A 19,494-nucleotide genomic window follows, 5' to 3' on the forward strand; every position below is an offset into this window, starting at 1 on the left:
CTTGATCACCCTCTCTTCTTATTGCCAAGTGCAAACTGAGTGCTATGTACATAACATTTTGGCCAAATCCACAGCAAATGTGTATTTAAGTAGCCATAATACTGACAAGGAAACCTAGGTTAAAAGCACAAAAGTATTGTTGTAATGCTACATATTGGTTGATTGTCAGTTTTGTAGTCCCAATATGAGAATTCTGTACTAAATGTGGAAAATATTGAGAAAATCAATGTATAATGAGTTGTGCAGAAGAAAAATTTCACAGCAACCTAATATTCATTTGCATGCATTTATTTTAAAGTATAACATTACAATACAAATGGTCTCAGAATGAAGCAAGGACAGGAGAAGCAGAAGCATACATCTGCATAACAGTAAACATTACTGTGCTTTATGCAGCATTCAACGGTGAAGATTTAGTAGTGAAAAACAAACTTACTACAATATGAGAAAATATCAAGATTGAAGACCAATCCTTCATACTCCCATCTCTAATGTTGATGTTTTATCCATAGCAAGACTCTGCTTGAATAAAAGCTAAGCATGAAGAGGTTTATTTCTTCTCTTTGCAGCAGCCTGTGAAATAGGCATGCTGGTGGAGGTCTGGAGGCTGTGCAGTGCTCAAACCATTGGTGCTGAGAATAGCAGCTAAGTCTAAGGATCTTCTTGCATCTTCTGGGAAGACTGGCAAACCACAGTTAGGTGACATATGCTTACACTGGTGCTCATATTCTTTGAAAAGCATGTGAAAATTGACTACATATCTCATCTTTACTTACTGTTTTTACTGGTTTGAAGCTTTTACTTGTAATTTTGTCCACTTTGGTAGACTCGGTTTTACTCAGTGGCTTTACAGCTGAGCTAGGATGGAATTCAGTTTGGTCCAGAGGGAGAGGCAGGAGGGAATATATTGGCATTCCAGTTATAAATGTTAATTGAATTGTTATGTCTTGTATTTTCCCCTCATCTAGTTGGTATAAGTAGCTTGCCATAATACTAAATATGCATAGCAGGATAGAAATGAGGGTGAACATGTCCCTCTTTATATAGGTTCTAGTCTCAAAGCCCTGTAATATTTACAATTTAGAGCTACTGACTAGCCAGCTCATCAGAGAATGACTTGTCATCACTGTCAACATTTTCTTTAATGAGGTAACACTGTGGGACTGGCACCCAGGGACCTGTTTGCCTTTAGTGACCTTGCATATCACATTCTGCATTCCTGGGCTCTCACTGTAGCTGACAGCAGGAATCTGTCCACATTTCCAGTGGGAGGCCTTGGAAACCTTGTGTATTATGCCCATAAATCCATGTATGAAGTCATTGCTCAATTTGCATGACCTATTTTCTTCTAAAACTTTTCTCCAAGTCATCATGCCATCACAATAGTACTTATCACTCCCTAAAATGTTTCCCTTGGGAATGCTGTAAGATAATCCTCTGAACATCAGTAGTGAGGAAGCCATTGGATCCTTCAATAATCTAAGACTGGTATTTTTATCAAACAGAGTCAAATTCATTAATATCCCAACAGTGTATTTTACTTGGCCACTTTCCACAGTAGCACATTGTGTCTCTTCCATCACACATTCTTCTTTCATCATCTCCATGATGCTTTCTGAAGGTCCTGCAAGAGCCAATCCCAGCCCAAGCAATAGCAGCAAGAAGGTCTCCATCTCAGATATAATACTATACTTCATTCTGCAGTGAAAATAAGAAATGATAAAAATGAGATGCTTTTCTTTCCCAATTGAAGTAATTCTCAGGTCCCCATATTCTAAATATACTAATGGAAGTATGCTATAGTGAAGAAAAAAAAAACCAATCAGCTGAGAAGTCTGAGCACCCAAGTCAAATCTTTGCTTCACTTACAAACAAACAACCCTACTTCATTCAACTCCACTTAAAACAGCTGGAAAAAAAAAAACCAATAAATTTAAAGTGCTACAAACAAATATTTATGTAATTATCTTCCCTTTCCCTTTTTATGTTCTTATTGGTGGGGTCTATTGTTTTCAGGTCAAAATCATCTCACCCAGTGCATTTCCAACTCTTACTGTCTCTTACAGCCTCACATATGATTTGGTCACTTGAACAAAAGAATACAACATAGCTGGGCATGGTGGCACACGCCTTTAATCCCAGCACTTGGGAGGCAGAGGTAGGAGGATCGCTATGAGTTCAAGGCCACCCTGAGACTACAGCGTTAATTCCAGGTCAGCCTGAACCAGAGTAAGACCCTTCCTCGAAAACCCAAAAAAAAAAAAAGAAAAAAATATAATATATTATGCCCCAATCTCTCCATTAGTTTCCCACTCATTCTCAGTCATGAAATCTTTTGTTTTTACTAGTTCCTTTTGCAAGTTGATCCTATAGAGATTCTAGCTGGTTGTAGGGTTAGAAGTGAAGTGATAGCTTAGCCTGGGAGTTTTGGTTATTGTCTCTAACTGTGGAAAGGAGGGGCAAGGAAGGAGTAGAGATAGGGGTATGGAGTCAGTGTTGAATACAGTGTGGTACAAAGGACACTTAGGGAGAAATGAACAGAGTGTCATTTAGCAGCAAGAATCTCAGTGAGCCAGGAAGTACCTCTACTTCCTCTTCTCTGAGGCCTTCCCTTGGGAATGTTATTTATTGTCAGGACCCATAGAGCAAAAGCCTCTCCATTTTGCCTGTGCCTGCTCATAAGCTGACTCATTACTCCCATCCAGCTTTCTGTTAGGTACTTCTGGAACGTTGGTCAGCAGACTGCTTATAGAATCTTATCTTTTGCAAAAGGCCAGTTTATGGTCAGGATGTGAAGCCTGGTGCAGTCAGGATGTTAAGCCATTGAGGCACCTAATTACATCCCCTCTAGGTTTCCTGACAATTCCAAAGCCCTAAATCACATCAGCTAGCTTATTCTCCCCTCCCTTTTCTTCCCCTTATATAACCACTGCGTAAAAACTAAAGACTCTGAGGCCTTGACAAACATCCATCATGGTCTCCTTCTTGTGTCTGTTTGCCTTTTCTCACCCAGGTTAGCTTCTCCTTGGGTCCTTGTTCAACTCCCCGCTGGCCGGGGCAAGTGGTGCCCGAATGTGGGGCCCGAGGTACGAAGTGTGACCTGGGTGTCACTCAAGTGGACAGCCATCCTTGCGATTGAATCACCACCCCACCAGGGTGAGTGAAGATACACATAGATCACTACAGGCAATACACCTGTAATACAGATCTGCTCTATGGTTACCACAGAAGAAACCCACCTGTGATACAAACCTGCTAAGGTAAGACAAGTGATGCAGACTTCTAGGCAAACCATTTAAAGACTATTTAGTCAGATTTGCAAGACACAAGTACTGCGGGGTTTTCTTCTTGCACTTCTTTTCCTCCTTTTACTTTTGGTTGGCACCATCGCATAGAATTGCAACATAGCGACAGGGCAACTGAAGCCTCTTGGCCAGGGCTACCCTCTGGCATTGGCTGAAGGCCCCTAGCTCCCTGTGCGAATCCCGACAGCCCGTTCGGGCATTGGCAAAGACCTCCTATCTAGCCTCTCTTCCTATCAACAAAACTGGGTACGCAACAGCCAGCAAATGCTCTTAGAGCAGCTGCCAGTTCTTAAAATTGTGGAAAGGCTCATATCAAGCCCATTGGGGAATCCTCCGTGCCGGTTCTCTGACTGGGAACATTGCCCTCTGGTCTTGCCATTTCTCCTCTTTCCTTTTCTATCATGAGACAGACCCTAAGTAAGCATAAATTGTTGAAGGGCTTAAAATTTCTCTCAAGGCACAAGGAAAATGGGTTAAAAAAAAAAGATTTAGCAAAGAGTAAAAAGGAGCTAGTTGCCATAGTAAAAGATATTTTAAAAGCACAAGAAATTGAGATTGCTTCAAGTTCTTTAAGCAAATTTTTAAATTTTATCAGGAAAATATGTTCTTTTATATATGTGTGTGTATGTGTTTATGTGTGCTCATTGTGCTTGCTAGTCGTGTTGTGTTTATGACTGTAACTAAAGAGATGAGACAGATGCAAGTGACACCCCTTTCTCTTCTAGAGAACGATTTCAAGGAAATCAAAGACCTAAGCATAGAAATTAAAAAGAAAAAGTAAATTGTCTTTTGCAGGAGTGAATTTGCCAGATATTTGTTCTAGGTCAATTTCACCTTACATAGAGGATTATTAAAAACAACACAACTTCCTCTAAAGAAGTAACTTATAATTTGTCAGATATTTTAGAAAATATTGTAATGTCCTGTTACTTAAAAGGAGGAGGCAACTGATCTGACTTCTAAGCCAGCCTGCCTCAAGATAACACAATTTGCTTCAGTTACTTCTAATAAAATCATTTCCAAGTGTGTTATTGGTATTAATGATATAAAATTGTCTTAAGACTACTTTCTTGTTAGTAATAGGATTAATCAATTTGGTGTAGTTTTTAATAGCTTTATAAGAAAGATAATTAATCACTCATTGGCCTTTTGGCTAAGATCAAGTGTAGTATCTGTTCTTCTCAGTTTAATATATGATACATCCTCTATCTGAGGACAATATATTAAATGGAGTTTTGGAGCTCAGAGTTGGAATAGGAGCTTGCTCCATCCACTCCATCCATCGACCTGGTATTGCAGTACCTCTAGGAACAATGCACCCCCTCGGGGGAATAAAAAAAAAAGATAATTAATGATGGGTGAGATGAATTGATTGAAGGAACTGGGAAGGAATTTTTCAATGATTACTTGTTAAAAATGCCTTTTGAGTGGTACTTAGATCAGAATGTTAAAGTATATAAATAAGGGTGTGAGGATGTAAAAAAAAAAAAGAAAAGAAAAGAAAATTTCAGGCTAAACCTAAACACCATGCCTAATGTTAAAGGTTTTTAAACTGTTTACAAACTTTAAGAAACAAACAAACAAAAAAAAACTAATTTTCAGGCTAAAATATGTTGGGATAGCTTGCTTAACTTTTATCAAATTTAAGTCATGGGTAACATAAAATTGTCTTATATTTATAAAAATTTCTGTGGTACATAAAATCAATAACTATCAAGTTTAAGCCAAAATCATTGGTTGTCAAATAATATTTTTTCTTTCAAAAAATTTTCAAGGGTTAAGCTGGGTGTGGTGGTGCACGCCTTTAATCCCAGCACTTGGGAGGCAGAGGTAGGAGGATCGCCATGAGTTCAAGGCCACCCTGAGACTACAGAGTTAATTCCAGGTCAGCCTGGACCAGAGTGAGACCCTACCTCGAAAAACAAACAAACAAACAAGAAAAAAAACAGAAAAAAAATTTTCAAGGGTTATATTAATATTTAGTTAACTGTTTTGGTTCAGAAAAGACCAGATTCTACTCTATTGTATGTAAAGTAACTGTCTCAATTTTTGCATCTTAAGTCCAGTGCTTGTAACAAAATTAACTCTTAAGACATATTCTCTACTTTAGGGTACAGCCTCATGCTCAAACAATGGTCCTCATCTGAAAAAAAAAAAATATATATATATATGTGTGTGTGTGTGTGTGTGTGTGTGTGTGTGTGTGTACATATATATTTTTTTCAAGCTCCATGGTTCTGTTTCCAATGTTCTCTGGGTAATTTGTACCCACACAGGTATCTGAACTAATCAAAGATATTTTCACACAGGTGCTAAGACCTTATACTGTCTTAGTTGTCCTTTTCTGATAATTTCTAGGTTAAATTAGTTAAGTTTATAAATAAATTGGTGCTGTTTTCAAAATATAGGTTCTGCCTATATTTATAAATGTTAGATATTTAAAATGTGAGATGTGCCTACTTCCTATGCCTCAGATATATGGCTTATGCTGCCTCAGTACAACAAAAATTTTAAAGATAGGACAAAACGATTTTAGAAGCCCTTGTGCCATTCTTTAACTAAGTCTATTTCAGTAATCAAATGTGCTCTATATGTACATACATCCAGGCTGGTGTAACTTCCTTTCTGAGTGTGTTAATCACCTATGTAAAAGCTAAAGCCAATTGGAATCATTGGAGTAAAAGGTAAAATATTTTGGCCTGTGCTCCCATGTCAATGAGGCCACTGGAGATGATGGAACACTTCTACATTGGCCCCCTGGTAAGTCACCTGTCTTCCTGAACATAGAGGATATGGAGACCCAAACACAATTGGTGTACAGTCTAAAACAGGAGAGTCACAATTGAGGAACAATCAGCCCTCCTGACTTCCCAAAGAAGGGAAAATTACTTGGCCAGAATGACCCTGACTCATCCTAACAGGCAAGACACCAGTAAACTATGGGGCTGCTCCTGTGTCCCTAAAATCTCTTTGGAGAGCCATTAATGGCCTCTAAAATTAATCCTTAATTAACTTTTGGCTATCTACATGGTCTTAAACACTCAGAGAGAAATATGTAACCAAAGATAAAAAAATAATAATAATACCTTAAATGTATAAATGGCTCTTAACTTCTGAAATTAGCTACAGCCATGATGTTAGTGCAGGAACAACTTGCTGCAGGCCATATTGAACCTACCACCTCTCCTTGGAATACTCCTATCTTTGTTATAATGAAAAGGTCTGGAAAATGGAGATTGCTTCAGGACCTTAGAGAAATTAATAAGGCCATGGTACCTATGGGGGCCCTACAACCAGGCCTCCCTACTCCAGTAGCAATTCCTGCAGGATATTGTAAAATCATTATTGACCTAAAGGATTGCTTTTTTACAATTCCCTTACACCCTGAGTACCATCATCATTTTGCATTTAGTTTACCTGTAGTAAATTTTAGAGGCCCTGAAGATAGTGGAGGCTGCAATTCTAAGCCAAAAGGTCACTTTTATCTCTTATAAAAAGCCTCTTCTCAGGCTGGAGAGATGGCTTAGCGGTTAAGCGCTTGCCTGTGAAGCCTAAGGACCCCGGTTCGAGGCTCGGTTCCCCAGGTCCCACGTTAGCCAGATGCACAAGGGGGCGCACGCGTCTAGAGTTCGTTTGCAGAGGCTGGAAGCCCTGGCACGCCCATTCTCTCCCTCTCCCTCTATCTGTCTTTCTCTGTGTGTCTGTCGCTCTCAAATAAATAAATAAATAATAAAAAGAAATTTAAAAAAAAAAAAAAAGCCTCTTCTCCTGGTCATTTGTGTCACTGAGTTTACACCCACCGAGGTGTTCTGGCAGGAGGGGTACCTCTTCTGGGTCCATTTACCCTCCAAAAGTTAAAAACGGGGGATTTATATCCCATAAAAGGCTCTCCAAGAAATATCCTTCATCATACTTTGTTTGTCCTAAACGTTTTAACCCTTGATACTCAGGGAAATTCAGCTGTTGATTGCTTTTGGCACACAAATACAAAAAATACCTTTGCCAAAGCCATGTGGAAAGATCCTTTAACTTTAAAATGGAATGGCCGAGACCCAGTACTCATTTGGGGCCGAGGATCAGTATGCTTGTTTGACACCAAAGAAAATGCTGCGAGACGGCTGCCAGAGAGACTTGTAAAACAGGCTGATGATCCTCCAATGACATCTCACATATCCAGGGAAGAAACACTTCCCTGAGAAAATCTCCCTTTTTTCCTAACAGGACAAAGCTGGAAGGACCTCTACTTATCTTAATCCTCTTACTCACAATCAGACCCATTATTATAAATAAAATCATGTCTTTTGTAACAGATTGAAGCCATTAAGATGCAGCCTTTACAGGTCCATTATCACAGACTGGAGCTGGCGGATCAAGGCATTGCCACTGAAGACCTACCACCTGCAGTTGTCACTCTCCCTTGATCTTACATTCTGTACTCATTTACTATACTGCATACATTCTGTACTCCTTTACTATGCCGCTGTCCTCTACACCACTGCTATTGCTGCAGTTTACTTGTCATGGCCAAATAGCTACCCTCCTATGGGAGCTGCATGAGGATCCAGACCTATGCATGTCGGCTCACAATGAAGTGAGTGCGATATAGGCACCAACGTGGGTGCGAGGCAAAGCACTGCAAGGGAAGGTCCTTATCTGACTGCTTCTGGATTCTCTGAGAGGTATACCTGGCTTGCATGGATGTTGGTACCATAACCATTATCACTAAGGCCGTGCCTCACTCTCTGGCCACATAGGCCTTGCCTCCCCTCCCCAAAAGGTACCAAGGGCCAAATATTGCGAAAAAGACATCCCATGGGAAGAGTTGGGTCCCTACTCCCCCAGTTGGTTAATACCCACCGCTGCAAAGCAGGCTTCCCCCTCTTTTTGTATAAAAGAAGGAGGAGATGTTGGGAGCTGTGAACCAAACCTTGGCCATGTTAACAGAAACCGCCATATAGCAAGTTAAGTTTCTACTTCCTCACCTAATATTCAACTACCAAGGGATTGTATTCTTGGCTGAATACTCCCCCATGCTGCTGGCAGCTGATGAAAAAACAAAGGCATTGCAGCCCACTGCTGAATAGCAGGCCTCCCCCTCTTTTGTATAAAAGAAGGGAGGAGATGTCAGGAACCATAGAGCAAAAGCATCTCCATTGTGCCTGGGCCTGCTCATAAGCTGACTCATTATTCAGAAAGCTGGTCCATCCAGCTTTTCTGTTAGGTACTTCTGGAATGTCGGTCAGCAGACTGCTTATGGAATCTTATCTTTTGCAAAAGACCAGTTTATGGCCAGGATATGAAGCCTGGTGCAGTCAGGATGTTAAGCCATTGAGGCAAGATTAGATGAACACCTAATTACATCCCCTCTAGGTTTCCTGAAAATTCCAAAGCCTTAAATCACGTCAGCCAGATTACTCCCCTCTCCTTTTCTTCCCCTATATAACCACTGTGTAAAAAATAAAGACTCTGAGGCCTTGACAAACATCTATCATGGTCTCCTTCTTGTGTCTGTTTGCCTTTTCTCACCCAGGTTAGCTTCTCCTCGGGTCCTTGTTCAACTCCCCGCTGGCCAGGGCAATTTATACTTCTCTTGCCCTTTATACTTAAGACCAGAGTGGATTTTTCATTCTATTTTGGAGCCCTTTCAACACAGCACACATTGTATCTCATTTAATATAATATTTTAATTATCTAATTAGTTGAAACAGTTGGTGTTCTCCCTGCTTGCTAGGAGTGAGACAACTCCTTGGATCTGAAGCACAGTTTCTGATGATTGGTATTGAGTATAACTTCATGTACTCACTTACAACAACGCTATTTATCAGCAATATTTGTCAATAGCTTAACATGACTTGACTAGTGTTGAATATGTTTTATTGAGGTCAATGCTAGAAAATTCATAATGAGAATTCCATAAATGATTGTTACTTAGCTGTGATTATTCTTTCTTTCACCATGTAATGATTTTAGCTTTACCTTCTTTTCTCTCCCATTTCTAAAAACTTTTCTTTGTTTTGTTTTTTTTTTTTTTTTTTTAAGCAAAGTCTCACTTCAGCCAAAGCTGACCTGGAACTCATTCTGTAGCCTAAACTGACCTCAAACTCACAGGGATCCTCCTAGCTCAGTCTTTTGACTTTAACCTGGCTAAGATTCTTTCTCTTTATTCTCTTTTCTTAAACTTTTACTGACAATTTACATGTTAACAGCTTCCCTTATTCATGTATCTCCTGTATTATCACCCTTACTCTCTTTCTAATAACCTCTCCTCATCCTTCCAATTCCTTCAAGACACCACTCGAGGTGACACCATCTCAGAATTCTTGAAATATTCCTCTTTGTCTACAGAGGGGAGTCTAATCCTTGACTCTATAAACTCAGACACTACTTGCTCTAATCCCAATCAAACTTTCAAGGCTAATGTCCCATTATTTGGCTACACAAACCTCTGGTCACTCAGCATGACCCTCTCCTCTCTATATCAAAAGCTGCCCTTGCTCCTGTCTTTGTTTCTTTCTTTTTGGCCTCTTGAAATTCTTTAAGGCCCAACTCAAATCCTATTCTTTATTTTTTAATTAAGTTTATTTTTTTTATAATTTTACACATATATAAAATGCATTTTGATCACATTTGCCCTCCATTACTGTTGCAGTCTGGGTTGCATTGCTGTTAGAAATCACCTAACCAAGAGCAGCTTCTGGGAAAAAGAGGTTTATTTGGCTTACAGGCTCGAGGGGAAGCTTCACGATGGCAGGGGAAAACGATGGCATGAGCAGAGGGTGGACATCACCCCCTGGCCAACATAAGGTGGAACACAGCAACAGGAGGGTGTGCCAAACACTGGCATGGGGAAACTGGCTATAAAGCCCATAAGCCCGCCCCCAACAATACACTCCCTCCAGGAGGCATTAATTCCCAAATCTCCATCAGCTGGGAACCTAGCATTCAGAACACCTAAGTTTATGGGGGACACCTGAATCAAACCACCACAATTACCTTCTCTTATCCCCCCCCACTCCTGCTGAATCTCTTCCCCCCAACTAGCCCCTCTTCTACTTTCATATCTATTTTATATTTATGTATGTATGACCTATTGTGTTGCTTGCCTGAGCATGGGTGAGGGTTATTTACTGAAACATGGGCAACTTGCCAGTGGGCATACTACTGGAGAAAATGTATCCCCTCCCTGGTAACCATTAAGTCCTCAGGTACCAGTGGGACTTCATGAGCCTCCCTTCCATGGTGGAATACTGCTGGGTCAAATTCTGTGCAAGTTTTATGCAGGTAGCCACAGCTGTTCATGAGTGCAAAGGCCATGTCATGTTACAGGCAGCATTCTACTATACTTCCCCCACCCTCCAACTCTTACATTCTTTCCTCCCCTCTTCAACAATGTTCCCTGAGACTTGGACAGAGTAATATACATGCCCCATTTAGGACTGAGCACTCAGCAGTCAATGTTTCTTAGCATTTTTGACCAGATATGAGTCTCTTTAGTAACCATTCCCAACTTCAAAACAAGTTTTTCTGACCAAAGATGGTAGAAGCACTAATATATGAGCATTAGCATAAATATTTATAAGTCAATTTGATGGGCACATCATGTCCATTTAGCAAAACAACAGCTTTCCCTCCTGGGACCTATGATCTTACCAGCTGTGGTGGTTTGATTGAGATGTCCCCCCATAAACTTAGGTGTTCTGAATGCTATGTCCTCATCTGATGACTATTTGGGAATTAAAGCCTCTTGGAAGCAGTGTATTGTTACGGGCAGTTGTATGGGTATTATACCCAGCTTCCTTTTTCCAATGTTTGGCACACTCTCCTGCTGCTGTTGTCCATATGCTATGGACCAGGATGTGATGTCCATGTTCTGCTCATGCCATCATGTTCCCCTACCATCATGGAGCTTCCCCTTGAGTCTGTAAGCCAAAATAAACTCCCCCGCCCCACCCCAACAAGCTACTTTGGTTGGGTATTTTTTCTTTTTTTTTGTCAGCAATGCAAACCTGACTGCAACAGTAAAAATTGGTACCAAGAAAAGGGATTATTACTGCTAGACACCTCACCATGTGGCTTTTGGCATTGTGGAGATTATTTTTGAGAGGAATGTGGAAGGATTTGAAATCTTGGTCTAAGAGATGATATACAGTGCTGTAAGTACAGCTTGATGACTATTGTGGTCAAAGTTGAAAGGCCTGAATGTAGTAAAAACTATGGACTGTGATGTTGGACTGGACTGGGCTAGAAGCAGTTTGTGTGACAGGTTTGCTGTGATGTCTGTGTCCTGAGAACTTGTGCAGGGTTACATTACATAGAAATGGACTCATATGAACAGAGGGATATGACACAGAGATGAAATCTTTGGGCCAAAACTTCTGCCATTCAGCTGAAATTGATTGAAAGATTACAACAGCTGAGATTGGGCCAGATGACTGGGCCAGTTGATCTATCTGCATTGGAACAACAGGAAGAATGCAGAGTCTTAAAGGGTCCTGTAGGAGTACCCTATTCTTCAAAGACTGATTTATTTCCCCCCTGGATTAACAAGTTGGTAGCCCACCTGGTATTATGAAGTATAACAAATGCAGGAAAGAGAGTGTCACTGAATTTGCAACATGGCTTTGCTTTCTGGAAATGGCCATCAGCAGTGTGAAGCAGACTTGTTGGATTATCTGCATGGAGACCTAAAGGAGCCATGAGGATGAACCATGGGTTATAGTTGGAGACCCAGTGGAGATACCAGGACTATGAAATGGCTGCCAAGGACAGCTGCCAGCACCAGATGAAGTTATACAGGAATGTGGGTAGCCTAACTGGAGAGGAGGAATTGGAACTCCAGAGACTCGTTGCTGGTTAGAATTATCAGACTCGGAGACTTGAAACTGACTAGAGTTGTTGGACCTGGAGCTACAGAGTTTGATGTTTGCCCTGTTTAAATTACTGGTTTGTGTTTTCTTTCTTTTTATTTTATTTATTTAATTAATTTATTTATTTGGTACTATGGCTCAGTTAAAAGAACTGTGACTATGAGGATGTTTGAATATCATTGGGACTGATAAACACTATAGGGACTTTTAAAGTTGGATGAATATATTGCATTTTACATCATATATGGTTATCTGTTTATGGGGGCCAGGGGCAGAATGTGGTGGTCTGATTCAAGTGTTCCCCATAAACTTATGTTTTCTGAATGCTAGGTCCCCAGCTGATGGCAATTTGGTAATTAAAGCTTCCTGGAGGCAGTGTATTGTTGGGAGTAGACTTATGAGTTTTATAGCTAGCTTCTCCTTGCCAGTGTTTGGCACAGTCTCCTGTCCCTGTTGCCCATCTGAAGTTGGCCAGAAGGTGATGACCACCCTCTGTTCATGCCATCATTTTCCCCTGACATCATGGACTTCCCCTTGAATCTGTAAGCCAAAATAAACCTTTTTTCCCCACAAGCTGCTTTTGGTCAGGTGTTTTCTGCCAGTAATGTGAACTTGACTGCAATACCAGCCATGGACATTTAATGAGGTTTATAGTACCAGATGTGAATTCCCCTGTGGAGCAGGTCTCAAATACAATTATAAAGTGGTTAGTTGTTCTCCAAACAGTCATGCCAGTATTACATCAGTGAGAACATCTTGGCCTGACTAGTCAATTGTGTAGTGTTCAGGGACCACAGTAGACTGTAGATGAGGTGTTTCCTCTAGCACCCTGCATAGCATCTTCTGGCCAGCAGGGAGGAAGCTTCTAGCTCAGCTCCAGATTGTTTTCTCTATGCCTCACAACTGAAGAGTGTGATAGCTTCAGCAGTATCATTCTTTTAAAATATATTTTCTCACCTTTTAAGCTTATCAACTTCATTTCTCTTATAAGTCTTTTTTTTATATAAAGGCAGAGTTTCATGTAAATCAGGATGGTGTAGAAGTTGCTATATAGCACAAGCTGTTCTCATGCTCATGGATGGTCCTTTTGCCTTAGCCTCCTGAGTGCTGATGTTATAGGTATGCACTATAATACCTGGATACTGATATATTATTAAGAATTCAGTTAAAAAAAAAAAAAGTGGAGTGGCTAGAGAGACAGCTTAGCAGTTAAGGTGATTGCCTTTGATGTCTAAGGGCCCAGGTTTGATTCCACAGAGCCCACATAAGCCACATGCAAAAGGTAGCACATGCATCTGGAGTTCATTGGCAGGGACTAGAGTCCCTGATGGGCCCATTCTCTCTCCCCCATAAATGAAATAAAATATTAAAAAACAAGAATTTGGTACATGTGTCCCTTGAGACTGTGTCCTAGAAGGAGGAAAGAAGAATGTGAATTATTTTATTTCCCATTGTCATTACTAATGAGGTTATAATAGGAAAACCAAAAGACAATGAGAAAGAAAGCAGGAAGAAGACAAGAATAGAGAGTCTTGGCCATTTTAAAACATGTATTTCAAGTGGACAGAATTCACAGCTGCCTGTGTTTGATTTTTATTAAATACTCATAAAAATATATATAACCCCAAACTGTAAATATCTAAAAGTTTGCAGTTCATCTGAATTGGATTTGATCCCCACTAAATGAAAATACTATGAGGATTGTTTCCAGACTCAGTTATTTACACTTTAAAGAGGTAGGATCTAGCTCTAGCCCAGGATGATCTGGAATTCACTATGATCACTATGTAGTCTCAGGGTGGCCTTGAATTCACAGTGATCTTCCTACCCTTTGCCTCCTGAGTGCTAGGATTAAAACCATCAAACCCAGCTAAGATTTGCTTTTAAGTAGATCAGAAGAGTTATGGGGGGAAAGGAAAGAAAATCACTAAGAAAGAAAGATAGGACAATAAAGCCTTGGCAATAAAATACAATCAAAAGACTGAAGACACTTTTCATCAACTTCAAAGTTAAGCCTACGGGGGGGGTGGGGGAGGAGGGAGGGAATTACCATTGGATTTTTTTTTTTTGAATTTTTGTTTATTTATTTATTTGAGAGTGACAGACAGAGAGAAAGACAGATAGAGGGAGAGAGAGAGAATGGGCGCGCCAGGGCTTCCAGCCTCTGCAAATGAACTCCAGACGCGTGCGCCCCCTTGTGCATCTGGCTAACGTGGGACCTGGGGAACTGAGCCTCGAACCGGGGTCCTTAGGCTTCACAGGCAAGCGCTTAACCGCTAAGCCATCTCTCCAGCCCGGATTGTTTTTATAATCATGGAAAATGCTAATAAAAATTAAAAAATAAAATAAAATACAACAGGTTAAAAAAAAAAGTTAAGCCTACCAAATCCACTTTTCACTTTTCTGAATTTGCTGCTCAGTCTCTATTTAGATGCTAAGAGTTCTGTTCACTTGGTGACAAAACTTCACAAGACAACAGAGGTGGTAGGATTCCAACAGACAGATAATAAAACTCAGCTGGGCCGGGCGTGGTGGCGCATGCCTTTATTCCCAGCACTCGGATGGCAGAGTTAGGAGGATCGCCGTGAGTTCAAGGCCACCCTGAGACTACAGAGTTAATTCCAGGTCAGCCTGGACCAGAGTGAGTCCCTACCTTGAAAAACCAACAAATAAATAAATAAATAAAATAAAACTCAGCTGGAATAAGGGTCACTGAGATGAGCAAGCATTGTCTACTTACAAGGCAGTAAAATGTGCTTCATTTCAGGATGGTCACCCTCTTCTGCCATAAAGCTTGATGCTTACAAAAGACAGAACTAACAGCTAGCATAGATATACCTCCTTCTTTGATATGACCTTGAATTAAGTCCAAATGGCCAATGTAACAGTTGAAGTCTCTCAACTGAGACGATCAGGACAGACAGTACACTCGATTGGGAATTATTCATCATGCTCTGGCCTGCTCACTTGTCAGAGTCACTGCCTTTGACATACCGGTCTCCATCACTCATGATGAGTGACTCCATAAACTGAACTTTACTTGTCCATTATCCTTACCTCTTATTATTTTCCAGCCCTAACCCTCTTCTACAGCAAAATCAGTTTCTGCACTAAGTACTACAGTTGTAGTGTAATGGACTCTGGGAGTAACCTCAAAGATTATCTAGCCCTCACTTTATAAATATCAAAACTAAAAATAAGAGAATAGGATTTGATAAAAATTTCTGGAATTAGGATGCTCTACTTGATTTCCTTTTCCATCTGACGATAAGGTTATTAGGTCCATAGCTAAACATAGGGTACCTAAGCGCTGTTTTTAGTTACAAAAACTAAAAGAAGTTTGTTATCTGGCCCAGTGTTCTTTCTCCCTCCAGAGTTTCAAAGAGGAAAAGTACTAACTCAATCACTTCTTGGGAAATTCTCATACCTATTTCTCCATTTCCCTTAGGGTAAATGGTTTCCGAGCACTGACCAGCCAGGCTTTCACCCAGGCTGACCTGGAGTTCACTATGTAGTCTCAAGCTGGCCTAAAACTCATGGCAATCCACCTACCTCTGCCTCTCAAGTGCTGGGATTAAAGGCATGTTTTACCATGCCCCAGCTGAGAACAGCCAGTCGCATTCTGGTCCCCCTTCCCTTTCTTTTGAAGAACTGCTGAACAGGAACATGTGTAGTGTTCACTGTACATTCTACCTTTAGAAAGGATCCCAAGAGGTACCCCCAGTTGCTTCTTGTCATCACAAGTGACAAGCATTTAGGATTAGGACAGGAATAGGGTAGTGTATGAAGCACTCATTCCAAGCACAATATTTAAGGGGATGCCAGAAATCTCACTTATCAAGATAAATAACATTGAAATGCAATATTTAAAAAAATAAATGCAATGTTATGTAATCTTCCATGTACAGAATTAAGATTTAAAATAACAGAATCTGATCTTCAACACCTCATCCCAGCCCCAGCCCTTCTTGATTCAATCTGCAAAATGTAGATATTATAAGCATCAAGGATTTTTGTTATAATTTCAATTTTTTTAAATATGAACTTAATATTTGCTTATCAATATTACCTGTTTTTATTGTTGCAGTTATTAGTTAATATTTGTTTTGATTATCTTCTTAAGTTTGCACCTTAAAATGACTATCACTCATTTTGTTTTAGTTCCATTTATACCTCAGATTCACTCTTAGATCTTATCAAATGACTCAAAGACAAGGAGAAAAAAGTTAAAACACAAGTAGAGTTTATGGTTTAATTAAGCAAAGTTATTTTTATTGAAGCAGAATTTTTTTTTTTTTTTTTTTGGTTTTTATTCAAGGTAGGGTCTCGCTTTAGCCCAGGTTGACCTGCAATTCTCAGGGTGGCCTCGAACTCACGGCAATCCTCCTACCTCTGCCTCCCAAGTGCTGGGATCAAAGGCATGCACCACCATGCCCAGCTGAAGCAGAATTTTTAAAAATTACATTTCAACAGCACTGGAAAAACATAAACTCTCAGTTTTGCTCAAGGCATTACCCTCTGTCCACAGTTTAAATAAACCAGTCCAGAGCAGCCAAGGGAGGAGAAGAGAGGGTAACACACTTAGCCACTGATCTCCAGTTACTCAATGTATCCCTGGAAATTCACTGGCCCTAAGTCGTCACAAATAACAAGAACAAACCCCTCTATGGGGGAAATCTGGTACCTGCAGGCAGGATATCTGGTACCATCAATGAGCTGACAGACTGTCATTCTGAACTTTGTCTCACTCTGGAAGCAGAAAATTGTAGAATGGTTTGGACAAGCCACCTTCTTGGGAGAAACACAAATACTATTGATTTTTTGAGGCCTCTCATGGATGAAGACATGTGCATTTTTACATGTGTGGTCAGATTCCATAATATTTCTCTGGAGGATCATATGGTTGCAGTACCTTTTAGGAACACCATTCTGAGGGTAGTCCACATGCAAATGCTCTATAGAAGCCGTCACTATATCCTCATTCAGCTCATTTTCCCAGAACAGCAGCAGCAAGAAAATAATCACCATTAGTATCATCAGAGGCAAGATTCCTTTCACATCACCGGCTTTGACTCCTATTAAATAGAGGGGGGGAAAGCAATTGAATTCTTCCAGCTCCGGCCCAGGACTACTCCCCCATCCTCTTAGGATACTTTGTTTCTTTCTGCCAGTTTAAATCATGTTGACCTTGCAAGAGCCACCTAGAAGTGCAACATTCCCAGAAAGCTTTTTCCGCCCATTTCAGCATTCAGACTTTGGTACTTAACCAGTCTCTGATTATTCCCATTTTGTGTTTCTCTTGTCTCTACATTCTCCTTAACATCAACTACATCTCCCACTTCTTGCACAATGTTAAAAATGGTTAACCCATACAAGGGTACTCAAAACAACCTATGCCAGCCTGTTTTATTCATATTGCTAAATGACTTCCTTTTCCAAATGTTTTTAGTACTGTCTACTGATCTGCTCTTCCCAACTTTTCTCTAATTCCTCTTTGTATTAATCCTGCTCGAATCCTGCTAGCACTTCTTACCTGTGGTTCTTGCTGTAGCTTTCATAGGTAATGACTTTTTGATAATAGACCTGAGCAAATCCTCTGTGTCTTAGTGTTCCCTGACAACTGGTAAGGAGCCAGGTAAGTAAGTGTGGAGGAAGGACAGAGTAAAAAAGAGCAGGAAGGGAGTGGCCAGTGGAAGAGTGTGCTTGGGTGCTACTGGAAAGTGATAGACCTTGCCTTCAGAGTGAACAATGAATAAGGCAAGTTTTGGGTACGTCCTCATTATATAGTCATGGACTTTTTCTAAGCATTTAGTGATGTCTTGAAGTGTTCCAGCCATAATGTTGTGTTTTTCCTAAGTTTTTAAGTTAGTCCTTACTAGAAACCTGGGAAAGAGAGATATTTTCATTCCATTAACAAAGAAATGTGTTCCAGAAAAGTTAGGAAGAGATGTGAAATTACAAGGGTAACAAGATTTTTGCTGTCTTGAGCTAAATACCTGAATTCAAGTTTTAGCAAGTTTTATTCCCATATGGTATTTAGGACAAGGCAGAAACAATTCTCTGGGATTAATATTATTCATTATAAAACCCTAGGCTTCTGAAGATAGAACAATAGTTCCCAGACTCTGCTAAACTTTGAAACACTGGGGAATTTTTTAAAATGCTGACTTCCATTTTGAGACATATTTTTACTTGATTTTGGGTATGACCTGGGTTGCAGCATGCTAAAAGATCTCCAAGTGATTCTAATATGTAGATGAATTTAGGGGCCATGTAAGTATGATATATTGGGAAATAGACATGGAAAATTACTATAGCAGAGCTCAATGAAAGCATATTGGCTTGAGATATTGAGACAACAGAAAAAAATGTCTTGTTATCACCTCCTTGCAAAGTTGACACAGGAATGGGAAAAAAAATGGACTTAATTTTACTACATTTTTCTCTGAAATCCTCTCTCTAAGCCTTGTGCTGTCTCTCCTACCTCCCAAGGATTGAACTTAGAGCCTCAAGCATTCTAGGCAAGTATATTCTGCCATAAAGCTACACTTCTAGTACCCTCACTTGTAGACAGCACTCCAAAGTCTCCTCTGTACATAACTGTTTCTTTATAGCTCATATAAAAAATGATTGTGGAATTTTTAAAAAGTGATCTAGTAACAAGAGAAACTTTGGAGAAAAGACTCAAACAATACATCTCATGCTGGGCATGGTATAATGCCAGCACTCAGGAGACTGAGGTATGAAAATCTCAAATTGAAGGGCAGCCTGGACTACATGTGAGACTTTGTCTCAAAAATGAAAAAGAAGGACTTCCAGGGAGAATGGCAACTTCACTGATTAAACCAGGAATATGAAGTGATCATACACAATATTGTCTTTGGGGCAAGAGGCAAAATACACAAATGAATTTATTATTAAGTTTATTAAGCCCAGTGTGAGATCCCCACAGAGAAGTAAGAAGGAGCTGTTCTAGTCAAGATGGAGTGGTTTGGCCAGCCGTCAGGAAGTTGTCCTACCATACAACTGCTCTGCTCTCTCAGGACCAGCCAGAGCAGTGGAAGCTTCAAGGAGGGGCTCCCCTCCCTTACACACCATCCTTGAAAGAGTAGAAGAACTTGAAGGAGAAAACAAAGGACAATCTGATCTCTGTGAAAATATCACCACACAACATTGCAGAATGTCCCCTCCTCCACAGGACAGCACATTGTAGCACAGAGATTGTAGTTTCAATATAGTACTGAACGTCTTAGAGCAATAAGATAAGAAGCTAAAAAAGATACAAGTAGCAAAGGAAAAAGTCAAATTATTTTTATTTGAGG

The 19,494-nt window shown here is 40.2% G+C and overlaps 1 protein-coding gene and 1 non-coding gene across 4 annotated transcripts in view; one reads left to right on the forward strand and one right to left on the reverse strand.

Annotated features, from left to right (window-relative positions):
- Nucleotides 1-327: 327 nt before the first annotated feature.
- The window catches only part of LOC101603359 (probable ribonuclease 11), a 66,111-nt gene continuing 46,944 nt past the window's right edge, over nucleotides 328-19,494 (reverse strand). For 2 of the 3 annotated variants that reach the window (XM_045157678.1, XM_045157677.1), the window contains 2 exons: nucleotides 17,085-17,247; nucleotides 328-1,698 (listed from right to left, as the gene is read on the reverse strand). In XM_045157678.1, the coding sequence (XP_045013613.1) occupies nucleotides 1,074-1,698; nucleotides 17,085-17,209 (750 nt within the window). In that variant the 5' untranslated portion in view covers nucleotides 17,210-17,247 and the 3' untranslated portion in view covers nucleotides 328-1,073. The remainder of the gene's footprint in view (nucleotides 1,699-17,084; nucleotides 17,248-19,494) is intronic. The other variant, XM_045157679.1, reaches the window with a different exon arrangement.
- Nucleotides 4,439-4,629, forward strand: LOC123463000. Its single transcript, XR_006638630.1, has one exon. It is a non-coding gene; the product is annotated as a U2 spliceosomal RNA (small nuclear RNA).

This window comes from Jaculus jaculus, chromosome 8 (assembly GCF_020740685.1).
Source record: "Jaculus jaculus isolate mJacJac1 chromosome 8, mJacJac1.mat.Y.cur, whole genome shotgun sequence".
NCBI lineage: Eukaryota > Metazoa > Chordata > Mammalia > Rodentia > Dipodidae > Jaculus > Jaculus jaculus.